Source organism: Rhincodon typus, chromosome 18 (assembly GCF_021869965.1).
Source record: "Rhincodon typus isolate 14 chromosome 18, sRhiTyp1.1, whole genome shotgun sequence".
NCBI classification, from domain to species: Eukaryota; Metazoa; Chordata; class Chondrichthyes; order Orectolobiformes; family Rhincodontidae; genus Rhincodon; species Rhincodon typus.
In genome coordinates this window covers 6299093-6318409 of record NC_063349.1, presented here as the reverse complement: position 1 = coordinate 6318409, position 19317 = coordinate 6299093, and the positions used below count along the sequence as shown (strand labels likewise).

Genomic DNA, 19317 nt, shown 5'->3' with positions numbered 1-19317 from the left:
ACACTAGCCCGGTGACACAGTTGTGTTTTTGACCAGCCTGTTAAGATTGGTAATGAATGGGACAGAAAGAGTCCTTTCTTTATAAATCTTTATGGCTGACCCTCATGTTGCAGTAGGTTAGAAACCTGACTTCAGTTGGCAGGGGTCAAATTCTGACCAAGGGGTTCATAGTGAGGACCAAACTGGAAGGCAGAACCACAGTCTGCAGCATTGGGAGGCGGCGGGGAGAGCAAATGCAGTTGGACACGGAGGTTGTGTGCAATCCTGTTTTATTTGAGTTGCACGCCCCAGGGTTTGCTGCAGGAAGGAGCGCTGCTCTGAAGTCTGGTGCTCTCGTAGGGAAGGAGTGCGTACATGGGCTGCTTTAGGAGAGAGGAGCCCCCACTTCTCCACCGATGCTCCTTGGCAGGCTGGCCAGCACTGCATTGTGCTGGCGCCTCTCTCTCCGCCACCCGCGGCGGCTCAGCGAACCCGCTGCGCCCGACCTCAGGGCGTTTATCGCCGGCAACACGGAGCCAGTGAGAGAGCACCTCACGCCGGAGGTGAGCCTGAGGCTGCTCACTCCCCGCTGCCGCTTCTGGAGCCAGCCGGCCCATCTGTGGCCCTTCAGCGATCCCTACTGGGCTATCTACTGGCCGGGGGGCCAGGCACTCTCCAGGTACCTGCCTTATACGCTTGCATGGACTCTAAATCCTCCCACCCCCTTTTTACCAAACCAGGATTGGACTTAGAACCAGTTCGCATTAGGACGCCCTGGGTAGCACAGAATTCTTAGAATCCCTACACTCTGGAAGCAGGCCATTCGGCCCATCAAGCCCATACTGCCCCTCCGAACGGCATCCCACCCAGACCTAACCCCCTACTTTATCTCCTGTAACCCCTGCATTTCCCACAGCTGACACACCTAGCCTGCACATCTCTGGACACTATGAGCAAATTAGCATGGCCAATCTACCTTAACCTGCACATCTTTGGACTGTGGGAGGAAACTGGAGCACCCGGAGGAAGCCCGCACAAACATGGGGAGAATGTGCAAATTCCACACAGACACTCACCCGAGGCTGGAATTGAGCCCAGGTCCCTGGCGCTCTGAGGCAGCCATGCTAACCGCTGAGCCACCATGCCATGTCAAATTAGTCTAGGTCCCATTTGTCAGCATTTGGCCTATATCCCTCTAAGCACTTCCTATTCATATCCCCATCTAGATTGCCTTTTAATTGTTGTAATTATAGTCACCCAAACCTGGAATCAAACCCGGGTCCCTGGCGCTATGGGGCAAGAGTGCTAACCACTTGAATCACATTGCCACACAACTGTTACCCTGTGCAGGAGGAGGCCATTCGGCCCACTGTGCCTAAACCTGTTCTGTGACTGAGTGCCCATCTCCTGGCCTTTTCTGCACACTATTTCTATCCAAATATTCGTACAAATTACCTCTTCAGTGATTTAATTCAGCCTACATCCTCCACTTTTCCAGGCACCACATTCCATAACCTAACTATTCCCTGCATGAAAAAAGTTTTTTTTCCCTTTGCTTCCTTTGCATATCACTTCAAATCTATGCCCTCTCGTGCTTTTCCTTTTACAAGCGGGAACAACTACTTCCAATCTATTCTGGCCTGTCTGCTCATGATTTTTGAAAACCCTCTGTCAAATGTTCTCAAAGACTTCTCCTCTTCAAGGAGAACAGCCCCAACTTCTTCAATCTGTCCTCGAAAGTGGAATTTCTCATTCCTGGAATCGATCTTGGAAATCAAGAGGGATTGAAACTTAGACGCAAGCGATTCTGTATTCATTTTGCCCATTTTGCTGTCCTGAAGGTGGCATTTAAAGGTCTTCGAATGCCAGTACATGATAGACAGTCTTGCACAAAATGATTCTGCTCAAAGGATTTCATCCACCCACTGCCCAGAATTATATTTGTTCCTGAAATTTGCAAAATTATAGTACATAAGTTCAAATTTGACATGACACAGTATGTAAAGTTTTTGCAGCACGGAAGGAGGTCCTTCGGCCCATCATGTCTGTGCCAGACATCAAGCATCTAACTGTTCTAATCCCATTTGCTAGCACTTGACTCATAGCCTTGCAGTTGGTTATTTTAATCAACCTGTCAAGACATAGAGATGTACAGCACGGAAACAGACCTTTTGGTCCAACTCGTCCATGCCGACCAGATATCCTGAATTAATCACATGTCGAGACATTTCTGGGGAAATGGGACTCGAACCTTGTGGCCTTGTACGCTGTGAGGTTTCAAGTGCTCCTCTAAATACTTCTTAAACATCTGGAGGGTTTCCGACTCTACACCCTTTTCAGTAGTGAGTTCCAGATACCCACCACACTCTGCGTCAAAAAAATTCCTCAAAGACTCCTGTTCCTTTCCTTAAAACTACCCCTTGGTTACTGACCCCTGTACTAAGGGGAAACGTTTCTCCCTATCTGCCCAATCTATGCCCTTATAAATAACTTTGTTCAGTTTTTTTCGAGAGCAGTGCCTCATGATATTCCAATATAACCTGTCGTGACAAGGGTGATGCCTCACTGCCCTTGTCTTGACAGGTTATATTTGAATTCCACGTTCACATTTTGTGTCAAACATTCTCTAGTGTCTTGAGCTCCAGGGGTTTTGTCCAGACTCTAACACCTCCTAATGCCAATCACATTTTCTCCAAAGTTCCATCAATTTTACCCTCTCTTAAAGCACAGAGCAACTTTTTACTTCACTCCAACTGAGCTTACGTAACTCAGCGCAATCTAGGAACTAAGGTGGGGATTTCAAGAACAGGGAGCTTATTTTTAAGGTGAGAGGACAAAGATTTAAAAAAGACATGAGGGGCAGAGAGTGGTTCGTGTGTGAAATGAACTGTCAGAGGAAGTGGTGGATTCGGGTACAGATACAACGTTTAAAAGACATTTGGATAAGTACATGAATAGGAAAAGTTTGGAGGGATATGGGCCAGGACATGGTAGGTGGGACTAGTTTAGTTTGAGATCATGTTCGGCATGGACTGGTTGGATCGAAGGCTCTGTTTCTCTGTTATATGACTCTATGACTCTATAAGTGAATCCAGGCCAAATTTTGTTTTATAAAGCCAAGTGTGAAGCAACTTGTACACTTAATGGCACAATTTGAGTACAAGTGATGATGTGGAAATCTGTCTTGTTCTGATGGTTTGGTAGGTTTGTCCAGTCTGCTTGAAGCACCCTTGATGTCCCCAAGAGCCAACCAGAAGGCGAAACGATGAGAGACATCATTGTGGCAAATATTATGGTTACATGTGCATAAATGCTGAATCCTAAACACAAGCTCTCCCTGATGAATGCATATAGTCAATTTACATGTAATCTGTGCTCCCATTTTATTTGCTTTTAAGAGATTGGCCCCCTACTGGTCACTTTAGTGAAACGTTGCAAATGCCATTAAAATGTAACATCACTTGCCTATTGCCTTCATCATAAATATAAGGATTATCTCGCTCCTTCCCGACATTGGCTCAGATCTTCCGATCTCTCGATAATTAGAGTCTGAAAGTACCTCCAAAGATATGCAGCGGGACACCTCAGAAGTTATAACAGAACAAATTTGTGGGAAGTTCCCCACAAGACTGATAATACCACTTCAGTAAGTTATAGTCGGGAGGCCAACTTTCCCCTTCCCCATAGAACTGAGTTTGTTTAAATGTCAGTGTTGGAGCCCACTCTGATGAAACAAGTTTAACAATTAGACCCGAACTATTGGAATTTGTATGTAATTTGAATAATCCTGAATTAATGCCTTTGCCACTTGATTTACCGCGTTTGATAGAAGTTACACTTTAGTCATCCTTTATAGTCACAACATACAATATCAGTAAGAGCATGGGAAAACCATCAGCTTGAGTATCCTTTCCAATACACACCATCCTAACATGGACGTATATCTATTCTGTTATCCTCATTTAATCAGAGTCCTGAGATTCCTCATCTAATACCATACCTGGAGTATCTTCATCAGAAGGACTATAGCAGATTCAAGGACAAGGTTCACTCCTGCCTTATGATGAATAGGAAAGTGTCTCTATTAACCTGATTGTTCTTTTGTTTAAATACACTTGAATCCTCATTGAATTTTTATTCTTGTACCATCCAGTTCTCTGTTGTTATCTTTAATGATCAAATTTAATCACAGCGCTTTATTGCTCAAAATGCTCTGCCCAGATCCATCCTGAAAGGACAGATCAGTGATTTTACCACAGCACTTTTTTCAGTTTGCAAGGTATATCTTTGATCTATCACACTGTTGTGTGCCTCCTATACACGTGACAGTTCCTGCAGTATTATCCCTGTCAAACCTGATTATAATAACTTGTGATATACAAAGAGAGCTGTTTTCAAGCAATGCCTTGGGAGATTTGCTTGTATAAAGATTAATTCCTAGCATCCAGCATCTTGCTTTATTTAAATCCCAGTGACAACATTAGATATAAAATGTTCATTTACTTAAACTCAGCAGTCAAATTGATATATTGGGCAATAATTTGCAAAATAAATATGTCTGGATCACATTGCTCCTTGACAACAGAATTTGTTTGGTTGAATGATTTTTGCATCTACACCTCTCTCCCAGTTTTCAAAAGTCTTCAATTATGCTTTTAATGTCCCCTTTAAACCCACTCATTTCCTTGGCATCCACCTCTCGTTATACAGCTCTGTAAGTGAGTATGTTTATGCCAAGAACAGTTTACGAAACTCACAGGTTAAATTGCCATGAGTAAAGGAAGGAAGATTTGCACTTCAGTAAACACCTTTAATTATGTCAAGACATCCCAAATGTATAACAAAAAGAGAAATTGCTGGAGAAACTCCATAGGTCTGGCAGCAACAGTGGAGAGAAAGCAGAGTTAACGTTTTGAGAGTGGTGACCCTTCTTAAGAACTGATAGTAGCTAGGAAAGGGTGGTATTTATGCTGATGACAGGGGTTGGGGTGGGGGAAAGGGTGGTGGAAATGGAGCCCAGAGAGCGAGAGATTGATAGGCAGAAAAAGAATGGATAATGGGAAGCCAGGGAAGGAATAAAGCTGAAAATGGGGACAATGAGTAGGTGAAAATGGGTTAGCTGTGATGACATGGCGAGGGGTGTGGGGTAAAGGTCCTGGAAGGAGGTGTTCAGGCCTTTAAATTATTGAACTTGATAGTGGGACCTGAAGGCTGCAGGGTCCCCAAGCAGAAAATGGGGTGCTGCTCTTCCAGCTTGTGCTGAGCCTCACTGGAGCCCTGTAGTAGGCCTGAGACAGAGATGTTGGCCAGGGAACACTGGTAGGCAACTGGAAGTTTAGGGCCATTTTTACCGACAGAATCAATGCTCTGAATGTGCCATCACTTTGAAGCTCCCAAAAAAGCAAATAAATTTGTTTTATCTGTTTTAAGATGATTGAGAAGAAAGAAAAGGCTTATATTTCTATGACAATTTCTATAATCAAGGGCTGTCCTAAAGTACTTTTATAGCAAGTGAAGTACTGTGGGAAGTGTAGTCAGTGTTGTCAATGTGGGAAACAGAGTGATCAAGGTTCACATAGCAAACTCCCACAAACAACAATATGATAATGATCAGATAATCTGTTTTATGATGTTAATTGAGTGGTAAATATTGATCTGGACACTGGGGACATCTCCCCTACAATTCTTCGAAATTGTGGGTCTTCTACATCTACCTAAGATCAAAATCAGTTTGGTTGAAAAACATCACCTCCACCAGTGCAACACTCCCTTAATATAGCACGAGAAAAGTCAACCTCAACTTTATACTCAAGCTCAAGAGTGGAGCTTGAGCTTACAACCATCTGATGTGAGATACAATTGATAGACAGAATAACGATTGGCTTGGACACTGGGAGAGCTCCCTGCTGTTCTTAGATTAGTACTACACATATTGTTTTATGTTTAGCCGTGAGGGCTGTCAGGTCTTCAGTTTAATGCCTTTTCCAAGTGCAGGATTCCATCAGTACCAGCCTGCCCCTAGAATGTCAGCATAGATTTGTGTTCAAATCTCACAAACATAGTCATATAGAAATACAGACCCTTCAGTCGAACCATGGTGTAAGCATGCAACTTTCTGATTCAAAAACAAGGGAGTGACCATTAAGCCAAGGCTGCTTCAGAGTCATTATAAAGTTTGAGCACTTTATCAGTGATCGGTGTACATCAGGCTTACATTTTACAGGTAGTGGTCTCACAAAGCCCTAGGCAGCTGTCGATGATAGACCCTAAAAACAAATAGACCAGCGAAAAAGGAGAGGAGACAATTTCAGGATTGTTTTGTGATGATGCAATGATACAGTGCTCCAAGGAGCCCGAAGTCTCCTAACTCATTTGTTCTGAACATTGTTCCTAGATACCTCCTGGATAATCCTGCAGTCACCAGGTCAAAGAGGGTGTTGGACGTAGGAAGTGGCTGTGGTGCCTCTGCCATTGCAGCTTCTATGAGTGGGGCATCTCATGTTCTTGCAAATGACATTGACCCAAGTAAGAAGCATCAAACTGCAAATCTGTCATCGTCACAAAATCAGCAGCGTACAGAATGCCTTGAGTTCAACCATCAGTGCTGGCCCAGTCAAAACTTTCAAAACTAGGATCAGGACAAGTTGGTTCATTAAGAGTATAATGGAGAGGGAGAGGATTTTTTTTTCAGGATGGCAGCATAGAGTTCTGCAGAGGTCAGTGTTAGGACCACAACTATTCACATAACGAAGGAACTGAGGGCATCGTTGTGCAGTTTGCAGATGATACAAAGGTAGGTGGAGGGACAGGTTGTGTTGAGGAGGCGGGGAGGCTGCAGAAGGACTTGGACAGGCTAGGAGAGTGAGCAAAGAAGTGGCAGATGGAATACCATGTGGGCAAGTGTGAGGTTATGTATTTTGGTAGGAAGAATAGAGGTGTAGACTATATTCTAAATGGGGAAAAGTTTTGGAAATCTGAAGCACATAGGAACTTGGGAGTTCTGGTTCCAGTTGGCAGTTAGGAAGGCAAATGCAATGTTTGCATTCATTTCAAGGGAGCTAGAATACAAGAGCAGGGATGTATTGCTGAGGCTGTTTACAGTTCTGGTCAGAAGCATTTAGAATATTGTGAGCAGTTTTGGGCCCCATACCTAAGAGAGGATGTCCTGGCGTTGGAGGGGATGCAGAGCAGGCTTACAAGAATGATCCTGTGGATGAGGGGCTTGTCATCTGAGGAGCGGTTGAGGACTCTGGGTCTGTACTCAAGGGAGTTTAGAAGGATGAGGGGAGATCTCACTGAAAATTTACAACACTGAGCGGCCTGGATAGAGTGGATGTGGAGAAGATATTTCCACTAGTAGGAGAGACTAGGACCGGAGGGCACAGCCTCAGAGTGAAGGGACGACCCTTTAAAACTGAGATGAGGAGGAATTTCTTCAGCCAGAGGGTGGTGAATCTGTGGAACTCATTGCTACAGAAGGTTATAGAGGCCAATTCATTGAGTGTATTTAAGACAGAGATAGATAGGTTCTTGGTTTACAAGGGGATGAAGGGCTCCTGTGAGAAGGCAGGACAATGGGGTTGAGAAACGTATCAGCCATGATCGAATGGTGGAGTGGACCTGATGGGCCGACTTGACCAATTTTGCTCCTACATCTTATGGTCAAATGGCTATGGGAAGCGGCCAGTAAAGTGGAGCTGATGCTAAAATGAGATTAGCAATCATGGTCTTGAGGGACTGACGGGCCTACCCCTGCTCTTTTCTTTCCCCTTTATTCATTCACGGGATGAGGACATCGCTGGCCAGGCCAGCAATTATTGCCCATCCCTAATTGCCCAGAGGGCAGTTAAGAGTCAACCACATTACTGTGTGTCTGGAGTCACATATAGGCCAGACCAGGGCATCATTAGATTCTTAATTCCAGGTATTTATTGAATTCAATTTCCACCATCTGCCGTAGTGGGATTCAAACCCAAGTCCCCAGGACATTACCCGGGTCTCTGGATTAACAGTTTGGCAATAATACCACTAGGCCATTGCCTCCCTCTTAATTCCTATGTTCTTGCATTCTCTTGTGGTGCTGTGGCAGTGTTCCTACGTCTGGGCTAGAAGCTCTTTGTTCAGTCCCACCTGTCTCCCAGGTCACAGAGTCATACAGGACGGAAACAGACCCTTCGGCCGAAATAGTCCATGCCGACCATAATCCCAAACTAAACTAGTCCCACTTGCCTGCATTTGGTCCATATCGAACTATACGTTTTCTATTCAAGAACCAGTCCAAATGCCTTTTAAATGTTGTAACTGTACCTGCATCCACCATTTCGTCTGGCAGATAATTCCACATATGAACCCCCTCTGTTTGAAAAGGTCCCTTTTAAATCTTTCTCCTCTCATCTTTAAAATACGCCCCTTAGTTTTGAACTTGCCCACCCTAGGAAAAAAGACCTTTGCAATTCACCTTATCTATGTCCTTCAGGATTTTATAAACCTCTGTAAGGTCACCCCTCAACCTCCTACATGCCAGGGAAAAAAAAGCCCCAGCCTAAACAGCCTCTCCTTATAACTCAAACCCTCAAGTCCCAGTAACATCCTGGTAAATCTCTCCTGAATCTTCTGCAAAGAAAGGCGACCAGAATCGTACATAGTACTCCAAAAGTGGCTTCGTCAACAACCTGTAGAACCTCAACATGACCTTCCAACTCCTATACTCAGTGGTCTGAGCAATGAAGGGAAGCATGCTAAATGCCTTCTTAATCGCCCTGTGACACCACTTTCAGAGCACTATGTACCTGAACCCCTAGGTCTGTCTATTCAACAACACTTCCTACCATTAACTGTATAAGTCCTACCCTTGTTTGTTTTACCCTGCATTTATCCAATTAAACTCCATCTGCCACTCCTTAGCCCATTGGCCCAGTTGATCACGATCTTAGATAACCTTCTTCATTGTCGACTATACCACCAATTTTGGTGTCATCTACAAACATACTAACCATGCCTCCTAAATTCCAATCCAAATCGTTTGTATAAATGACAAACAAAAGTGGACCCAGTACCGACTCCTGCAGGACACTGCTGGTCGCAGGCCTCCAGTCCGAAAAGCAGCCCTCTACCACCATCCTCTGTCTCCTACTGTCAAGCCAATTTTGTATCCAATTGGCAAACTCTCCTTGAATCCCATGTGGTCTAATTTGTATCAAAACATAGCTGATTAAAATAACTATAAAGCATCTAGAGCGAAGTTGAGCAAATTTAATTTGAATACAGGTCAACCGAGAATGAAATGAGAGGTGGAACAAGCTGGAGTTGCTGAACTCCTGTTCGTACATTTGTAAATCCTGTTAGGTGTGGGTTTACAAATGCCAACTACTTCAGTGCCCTGCAGTCAAATCTTTACAGGTGCACCCGGTCACCACTATGGTGGGTATCGTCTTCAAGCCCTATTCTAGTGGTCTAGTAATACATTCCAGGAATCTTTGGGTTTTTTTTAACTCCCTTTTCCAAGCTCAGAAATACAATGGATAATTATTGGAATCACTTTCACATTTAAAATAATCTAACTTATTAAGGATTGGAAATTGAACCCAGTCGTTCCAACAGCTCATTGATTTACTGTTTTGTGTGGCAATCAGTGTTGAAGGCTTTCAAAATTACAGCATAAAACAAACTTATAGACTGCGTTCACTCTCTTAACTTCATGAAACAAAACAAATGTGGGTGTAACACAGTCGGGAGTCATTGGAAATAAAACAATTCCCTATTAATAGCAACATGAGGAGAATACACTCACAGCAGGAGTCCGAATGCCATTAGACACAAGGCAGGCAGTGATGTGAGTATGAAGCCATTTAGGTGAGGAATTTGAAACAGAAACCAAAAATGACAATTACATTCTTGGTAGGATTCCAGGAACAGCTTTCAAATAACTTCGATTCTTAACTCAGAAATGAAATAAGTCCATGCTGTTTCATTCACCGAGTGACTGCATAGTTCCTGTAATGTTTGATACAATGAGATAGTTTGTATTTTTGAAATGAGTGGACTAGGTATGTAAGAAGGATGAGGAATTTAAATGTTGTGTCTGTCAGGGCTCTCGTTGTCTCATCAATAGTTGATCATGCCTAACAAAAAGCACAAATTTTTGTAAACTTTAAACCAATTGATTACAAGTATTTTTACAAGAAATACGGTGGGTATTTTGTTGCTGGGGTCACCAACCTGTCATCTTAGGTTTGCAGGTCTATCCCATACAAAGTCAAACAGCTCAAAAAGTCAGAAGTCACACAATCCCAGGTTACAGTCCAACGGGTTTATTTGAAATCACAAGCTTTCGGGGTGCTGCTCCTTCGCCAGGATTGTAACCCGGTGTCATGTGACTTTACGACTTTGTCCACCCCAGTGCAACATTCCGCATCACAACAGCTGAAAGAGTTGAGTGAACAGCTCCATTTTTGTTTCCTATATTCTTTCATGGGAAGTGAATGTCACTGGCAAGGCCAGTGTTTGTTGCCCATCCCGAAGTGCCCTTGAACTGAGTGGCTTGCTCAGGCCATCTCAGAGGACAGTTAAGAGCCAATCACATTGCTGTGAGTCTGGAGTCACACGTAGGCCAGACCAGGTGAGGATGGCAAATTTCCTTCCCTAAAGGACATAAGCAAACCAGATGGGTTTTTACAACAATCGATGGTGGTTTCATGGTCATGCTTGTATTCCAATTTATTAATTGAGTTTACATTCCACTAACTTCTGTGATTGAGTTTGAACTCATGTCCCAGATCATTAGCCTTTGGATTACTGATACCACTACATCAACACTAAATGGCTCTTATTCTCTCAGCCCCCACTCATTTGCCAATGAACATGCACTGTCTGGGTTTATCAGAATGACCATTTGGATGATGTATAGGTTGGCATTAATCCTTTGGGAAACTCACTCAACAGAACGCTGGCTCAGATTATCCTTCCTGAGGAAGAAATTGTTGACCCTCTTGAGCTAAGTGAACAGGAACTAACTGCAAGCACTAAGGAAATCAGATTTTAAAAAAAGGTCAATGCCAGAACAAGATGTCAAGTCTAAGGGGCTTTGTTAGTGCAATGCATCCACCAGGACAAAGTCCTGACTTCACAGCAGCCATCCAGAGTGTGGGTATATCCCTACAAAAGTTATTTACTCCAGGAATCACAGAATCCCTACACTGTGTAAGCAGGCCATTCGGCCCATCAAGTTCATATCAACCCTCCAAAGGGCATCCCAGTCCGACCCAGTAATCTTGCATATCCCATGATTAATCCACCTAACCAGCACACCTTTAGACTGTGGGAGGAAACCAGAGCCCCTTTTGGAAACCCATTCAGACGCGTGGAGAATCTACAAATTGCACACAGACAGTTGCCCGAGGGTGGAATTAAACCCAGGCCCCTGGTGCTGTGAGGCAGCCTTGCCAACCACTGAGCCACTGTACTGCCCCTGACTAAGGGCAGGAGTTAGAATCTTCACCGAGAACTTTCTCCCAGTATCTTAGTTTCGACTTAAATTTTCACTCCAAGTGGTTTTGAATCTCCCTTTTCCTTCAGAGGGGATTCTTCTTGACTGTGATTGGCAGAGCCTTGACCATATCCCTCCCATGCTTTCTGCTTCTGCTGTCAGCCCCGCTCTCTCTTCACGTGGACTCTCTTTCATCACACTCGTTTCTGAGTTCACCGGTTCACCTTCCATCATTTCCACAGCTACAATACAATCATTCTACCTGATATACCTATCCTTCCCTTTTCTGCATCTCAAAGGCATCATCTCCTCAGGGATATTGTGGAAGGTGTAGGTAAGGACGCACTTACCCCATCTTAACTCAACCTTCCACAGCTTTTCTAGACCTCTCCTCCATTGCTCCTAGCAGCTTCCCAAATGATTGTTGGATTTTCAGTTATAGAGTCATAGAGTTGTACAGTACGGAAGAACAGATCCTTCAGTCTAACTTGTCCATGCCGACCAGATATCCTAAACTGATCTAGTCCCATTTTCCAGCATTTGGCCCATTTCCCTCTAAACCCTTCCTATTCATATACCCATCCAGATGCCTTTTAAATGTAGTTATTGTACCAGCCTCCAACACTTCCTCTGGAACTTCATTCCATACAAGCACCACCCTCTGTGTGAAAAAGTTGCCCCTCAGCTCCCCTTTAAATCTTTCCCCTCTCACCTTAACCCATGCCGTCTAGTTTTGGACTCCCCTACCCTGGGAAAAAAAGACCTTCACTATTCACCCTATCCATGCCCCTCATGATTTTATAAACCTCTGGAAGGTCACCCCTCAGCCTCTGACACTCTAGGGAGAAAAGTGCCAGTCTATTCAGCCTCTCCCTATAGGTGTGCGCAAAAATCCACTTGATCTGTTTCTTAATCTTGTTTTTTTACCATCCCAATCTCTAGCTGCCCTTCCATTGGCATTTGTTCAAACAGATAGGGTAGCTGTGAACCTGTTGATTTACCTTTTCCCCTGCTAAAGTATATGACATTAGCGAAAACCCCCTCACAGCTCACTGTACAGTCTCCTCTACGTACTAACTGAAGATTGAGTAACATTTTTCTGCAGACATGCCCTCTGTCCATAGGCACGACCTTGACCTCTTGTTGCCAGCTGTTGAAATCTACCTCTCATATTCTACTCTGACCCCTGCATTTAGTCCCCTACAATGTTTCACATAAGTTCAGCTCAGCTTTCACAAAGAAAGTCTGATTTATTTTCTTAGCCTTCTGATGTACAAATTAACTTTTAGCAATTGTAGACCTTAGCTACGTCTCCCATTTCGTAGAGGAGGGGTTTCCGGGGATGAATGGCAACAGCTTCGAGACAAAGGGAGGCATGGGGACATTTTAAGGTGTTGTCTAGACTGATTTTCAGAAAACAGCCATTTTTTGTGTGTACTAACAGATGTTCTGTGGGTTTGTAAGATCTTGTTTGATTCAAAATTGTACCATTCAATATCCTTTTCTGTTTATTTGCATTTTCTTGTACCTCCATTTTGAAATATTTGTTTTATGTCCTTTTGAATGCCTTTTCATTGTCTTTCAATGCCTTTCTCTTCAGAGACAGTGTATATTTTTGGATTGCTTTCACTTCCTCTCAACTTTTTGAAACACTGGTTGACTGGCTATTTAACCTATTAACTCCCAGTCTGTAACAGAAGTCAACACTTTAGGTTCCCATTCTCCTCTTACCCCTGCCCAGTCTTTGATTTGCTGAATCATAGAATCCCTACGGCATGGAAGCAGGCTATTTGGCCCATCGAGTCCACACCCCACCTCTGAAGGGCAGCCCACCCACGACCCTATCCCTATAACCATACAGTTCCTATGGCTAACCTACCTAGCCTGAACACTATGGGCAATTTAGCATGGCCAGTCCAGCTAACTGCACATCTTTGGACTGTGGGAGGAGAATGCGCAATCTCCACACAGACAGTTGCCCTAGGCTGGAATCAAACCTGGGTCCCTGGTGCTGTGAAGCAGCAGTGTTTAACCACTGAGTCACTGTGCCACCAATCTTATTACAGTTACCTGTTTCCATTCTCACAATGGATCTTGACCCTTAGCATTTCTTGTGTTTTTTTTTCCTCTCTTTAGATGTTGTTGAATATGTTGTCCATTTCAAGTAGTTTGTTTTTAATTTCAGATTTCTTTTGATTCATGTACATTGCCCCCCAGTACAGTTGCATTGTAGTCAACGGGCATTTTTGTATTCCAGTGCTGGCTCTTTATTCATCTTTTTGCTTGATTTATACGAAAATTTTACTTATTATTTCGTTGCATTCTACAAGGGAACAGACCAACTGGTCAATTTCACGGGGTGGAAATCCAGAAACTCCCTCCTGATGGTATTACAGGTATAACCACTCCAATCAGACTGCAGTGGTTCAAGAACACAGCTCACCAGCACCTTCTATAAGGGCAGCTAGGGATGAGCAACAATAGCTAGCTAGCCAGCAATGCCCATATCCTACAAGAGAATAAAAAAAATCCCTGAAGTTGGTAACGATCGTTTATTTTTAAAACTTTAAACCCCTCTGCACCAGTGTCAATTTTCTTGTTTTCCTTTGTCATAGCTGTGGTTGATCCATTATATTGTACCATTTGGCTTCTGTGTGTCACATTAGTTGACCAGGGTGGCATTGTGGCTCAGTGGTTAGCACTGATGTCTCACAGTGCTAGAGATCCTGGTTTGATTCCGTTTAGTCTGACTGTCTGTGTGGACTTCACACATTCTCCCTGTGTCTGCGTGGGTTTCCTCTGGGTGCTCTGGTTTCCTCCGACAGTCCAAAGATGTGCAGGTTGGGGTGGATTGGCCATGCTAAATTGCCCATGGTGTCCAGGGATATGCAGGCTAGGTGGATTAGCCAGGGGAAATGCAGGGTTATAGGAATGGAGTACTCTTTAGAGGGTCAATGTAGACTTAGTGGGCCAAATGGCCTGCCTCCACACTGTAGGGATTCTACAATAATCTGATTCATAGTTTTAGCTTGTATTATTGGTCTGATGATCCATAATTTTCTTTCTGTATTCATTCATGGAATGTGTACACCACTGGCCAGGCCTGTATTTATTGCCTATCCCTAATTCCCAGGGGTTGGTTGAGAGTCAACTACATTGCTGTGGGTCTGGAGTCACATTAGTGAACCAGATGGGTTATTCCCCCTGACAGTCGGCAACAGTTTCATAGTCATCATTAGACTCTTAATCCCAGATTTTCGTTGAATTCAAATTCCACCATTTGCCATGGTAAGATTCGAACCCAGGTCCCAAAAACATTACCTGAGTACCTGGATTAATAGTCTAGTCTATAATTCCACTCGACTATTGCCTCTCCTTAAATGAGCTGTGACAAACTATAAAATGTCATGAATATTTGTGAACTCTGGCTTGCAGACTAATTTATGGTACAAGAAACAGATCAAAGTCTCTGTTTACAGAAATTCAACTTTCATAGCGAAGGCATGTCCAAATTATAATGCTGAGAAATCACTTTAATTAATCATCATGACTGGAGGCCGGCTGTCACTAACTGTTCAATGCCAACATCCATTAATGATTGCAGGCATAAATCAGGTCATGGATGATATGTGCCAACTGGCCCGTCAAAATAAACAGGCCGTGCCAATGGAAAACTGCCATCTTAATGTTCATCTCGGTGGCAGAAGTGAAGCGAACATTTCTTAAAAGTGATGGTTTAGGGTGACAGCAAATAAAAAATGCCACTCCTGGTGGGATACAGATTAAACAGGTATGACCTTAAATTATGAACATTACAAAGTGTAATACCTAGAAGTGGGTGTTGTGCCATTAATCAATAAGGCAACATTCATTTTTTTGTAACAGCAGCATTGAAATAGGTTGTCGAATAATGGCAGAACATTTTAACTTCTAAAGATGTTTTAGTGTATCAAGAGACCACTGTAGGATAACAATGATTTGATGGCTAAACAATCCAGAAAAACAGTTAGTTTACAGCCCAGGGAACAAGTGAGAAAAGAAGACAGACAACCAATAATTTAATATTAATGAATCATCATAGTTTAATCACAACAGTCAAGAAAGAGATTGGAGAGATTAAGGAGTTGCAGATGGAGTTCAATTTAGATAAATTTGAGGTGCTGCATTTGGAAAGGCAAATCAGGGCAGGACTTATACACTTCATGGTAAGGTCCTGGTGAATGTTGGAGTGCAGGTTCATTGTTCCTTGAAAGTGGAGTCTCAGGTAGACAGGGCGGTGAAGAAGGCATTTGGTATGGATGTCTTTATTGGTCAGTGCATTGAGTATAGGAGTTGGGAGGTCATGTTGCGGCTGTACAGGACGTGTGGTTAGGCCACTTTTGGAATACTGCATTCAGTTCTGGTCTCCCTGGTATAGGAAAGATGTTGTGACACTTGAAAGGGTTCAGAAATGGTTTACAAGGATGTTGCCAGGGTTGGAGGGTCTGAGATGTAGGGAGAGTCTGAATAGGCTGGGGCTGTTTTCCCTGGAGCGTTAGAGGCTGAGGGGGTGACCTTATAGAGGTTTGTAAAATCATGAGGGACACGGATAGGGTAAATAGGCAAGGTTTTTTTCCCCGGTGTGCGGTAAGTCCAAAACCAGAGGGCATAGATTTAAGGTGAGGGGGAAAGATTTAAAAGGGACCTAAGGGGCAATCTTCTCATGCAGAGGGTGGTGTGCGTATGGAATGAGCTGCCAGAGGAGGTGGTGGAAGCTGGTACAATTACAACATTTAAAAGGCATCTGGATGAGTCAATGAATAGGAAGAGTCTAGAGGGATATGGGCCAAATGCTGGCAAATGGGACTAGATTTATTTAGGTTATCTAGTCGGCAAGGACAAGTTGGACCAAAGGGTTTGTTTCCGTGCGGTATATCTCTATGACTTTATGACTCTAAGTGATAGGTCCTGAAGGAATACCAACTGGTATTGTTTGAGTTGACAGCAAAGGTGAAGTCCAGCCCAAAGGAATAAAAACCGACTTGCATTTTATTCAATTTTCATCAGTCACACTAAAATACTTAACAGGCAAAAAAAGTACAATCTTTAAATGTAGTTATGGCAGGCATGTAGGAAAAGGCAAGCTGTACATGGAGCAAGCTCACACAAATAATAATGAGATAATAATCAGATAATCTCTTCTCTTGTGGTAACTCAAAAATGTAAAACTGGGGCAAACTCCCCAACGCTTCTTTGAAATTGTGCCATGGGATATTTTACATCACTTGAGTGACAGATGGTGAAATAACACCACAGAGGCTGGTATCCCGATACCAAGTCACCGTTTATTTACACGGGGAGAGTCCTTGACACCGGTCCAGCTCCCTCAGAGCCAGCTCTCAGTGTGAGCAGAACCCCTTACACTCCGGTCCATGTCTGTCAGCCAGGGCTCCCTGATTGGATCCGATTAACAGCCCCAATCAGGGAACTCACATTCTAAGAGGTCCACCTGGCTGACCTCGTTACAGTCTCTACAGAAGGGATCTCAGTGAGATCGAAAGCTCAAAAAGAGGAGGTTTGTAAAACGAGGCAATGAGAATGAAGGAAGAGTTGAGAATTGGATACACCAACACTTTTGAATGTGAAACCTAAAGTGTCCCTTCACCATTACCTTAATTGGTTCTCCCCAAAATGCAGTTTCACCAGGTAGAAAGGTAACTTGGATAATCCGCTTTCAAACAGGCAAATGGTTTGACAACATTTTGCACAAGCTGCCCACAATGTTTTTCCATCTTAATATGAGGCTGATAGGCTTTATATTAAACTTGTTGAGTATCAATCATTTCAAAAAGGCGTATAATAACATCTCTGAACAGGCTGATTAGAAACGTAAGTTCAAAGAGAAAAACAATCATGCCAAACTTTCCTCACAAGTCTTGGTGCAGAGACAATCTCAGGCTCTTATTAAAATAAACAATTTAAATTGAAAATCAGCAGCTTATCAACAGGCTGATTTCAACCTTTTGAATGGCATGTAGATTGATTAGCTGCCAATTTTAATGAAATGAACAGTGAATCACCATTTGACTCTGTACCCCATGGCATTTGATTACTCATGCTCCCCTGTTGGAATAAAAATCAGTTGACTAAGCATTGAAATAATCTTCATATTTTAAAAGGACTGAATTATAAGGATTTGGTTTAAAATATCCCTTTGAGCTTGTGTATATCTATTTTACTTTCAGTGTTATTTGTGTAACTTCCTTGATTTTTTTTTAAGTTTGCCATTAGTGAAATTATTTTGTGCTTTTTTTTAAATCAGCCAGCATTTTTATGATTAACTTCAGGCAAAGCAGGACGAGTGAAGTATTTTTCCCAAAGGTTAATTGAAATCCAGATCTCCTCCTGAAAAGAATATAAATGCATTTTTATTGTTTAAAAGACAGAAATTCATTGCTGTTATTTTTGGGCAAGGGTTCAAGGGGCAGAGAATATTGACAGATACACTATAGAATAAATTCCTAACCTGAAAAACCCAGTGAAAAGGTAGGTGTCTTTTATGTGAAAACCCTCAGTCTAAGACAGCGCCCCAACCTCCACACACCGCTCTATCTTCCCCCTCCAAACCCTCCCCCTCATCTCATGGCTCCCCCACCCCTGTCAGAAATCTGGGATCATGGCAGTTTTCAAGTCTGAAACACGAGGTCACAGTGGGGAAAAAGTTTGGGGAGCACTGCTGCAAGTTCCTCACCCTCAGCAAACATTTAACAAAAACCCCGAAGAACTGCGGGTGCTGGAAATCGAAACAAAAGCAGAAATTGCTGGAAAAGCTGGGGTTCTGAGGAAGGGTCACTGGACTTGAAAAGTTAACTGTTTTCTCTCCGAACATGCTGCCAGACCTACAGAGTTTTTCCAGCAATTTCTGGCATTTTTCCTCATCCTCAGTATCTGACCAAATCTATTTCAAGACTATTTGCTAAGTTCATTTTCCACCATCTATTCACAAAATGTTCTAGATCTTGACAATGCAATGATAGCACTTCTGATCTCCCTCCATTTTTCCAGAGATTTTGTATCTATGATGTATAATTATTAGCCCATAGGGAATATTTTCCTCACTACTTACTTTATCAAAACCTGTCATCACCTTAAAAGCCTTCTAGGTCACCTCAACTTTGTCTGTTCAAAATAAAATGTTCTAACCTTTCTGATACTGACGTCCCTCATTGCAGAAACATCCTGGTAAACATCCCCTCTATTTTTTTTTAATGCTTTTGTAGCTTTCCATGAAATATGGGACCTAGAATTGTCGGCAACTATCCTCATCACTAGATGCAATTTTGCCAATTTTCCTGTAATCTACAAGTTCATAACACTGCTCTCTCTGCCCGTGTTCTTGTTCGTGCCTAAAAATTGTCGAGAATAATCGACTCAAAGCCGATCCTTTGATAAAACCACTGCAATCTACTTTGCAGTTTGAAAACTATCCAACACTATTTGGTTACGGAGCTGATTTGTATCTAATCTGACACTTTCCCTATGACCCCATATACTTGCAGGTTTTTGAAGCGGCACTTTGTCAAATGCCTTTCAAAAACCATTTGATCTCTCTACTTCACTATCAACCATCTCAAAGAGTTCAGTTCAGTTTGTCAGACAAGATTTACCTTTAAGAAATTCATCTTTGTTTTCCGCGTCCAATCCACCTTTTTCACAAAGTTGATTTCAATTGTTAAAATCGAATTGTAAAAGTATGAAAGGAGAAACAATAGAACAAAGGTTCTACTCTCAGAGATTCAACAGAGGGAGGTAATGGCCTCGTGATATTATCACTAGACTGTTAATCCAGAGACACAGTTAATGTTCTGGGGACC

General features: G+C 42.9%; 1 protein-coding gene across 1 annotated transcript in view; it reads left to right on the top strand.

The window, feature by feature from the left end:
* Nucleotides 1–252: 252 nt before the first annotated feature.
* The window catches only part of etfbkmt (electron transfer flavoprotein subunit beta lysine methyltransferase), a 20824-nt gene continuing 1759 nt past the window's right edge, over nucleotides 253–19317 (top strand). Inside the window, exons 1-2 of the mRNA XM_020537245.2 lie at nucleotides 253–658; nucleotides 6374–6504. Coding sequence (XP_020392834.1) covers nucleotides 396–658; nucleotides 6374–6504 — 394 coding nt within the window. The 5' untranslated portion in view covers nucleotides 253–395. The remainder of the gene's footprint in view (nucleotides 659–6373; nucleotides 6505–19317) is intronic.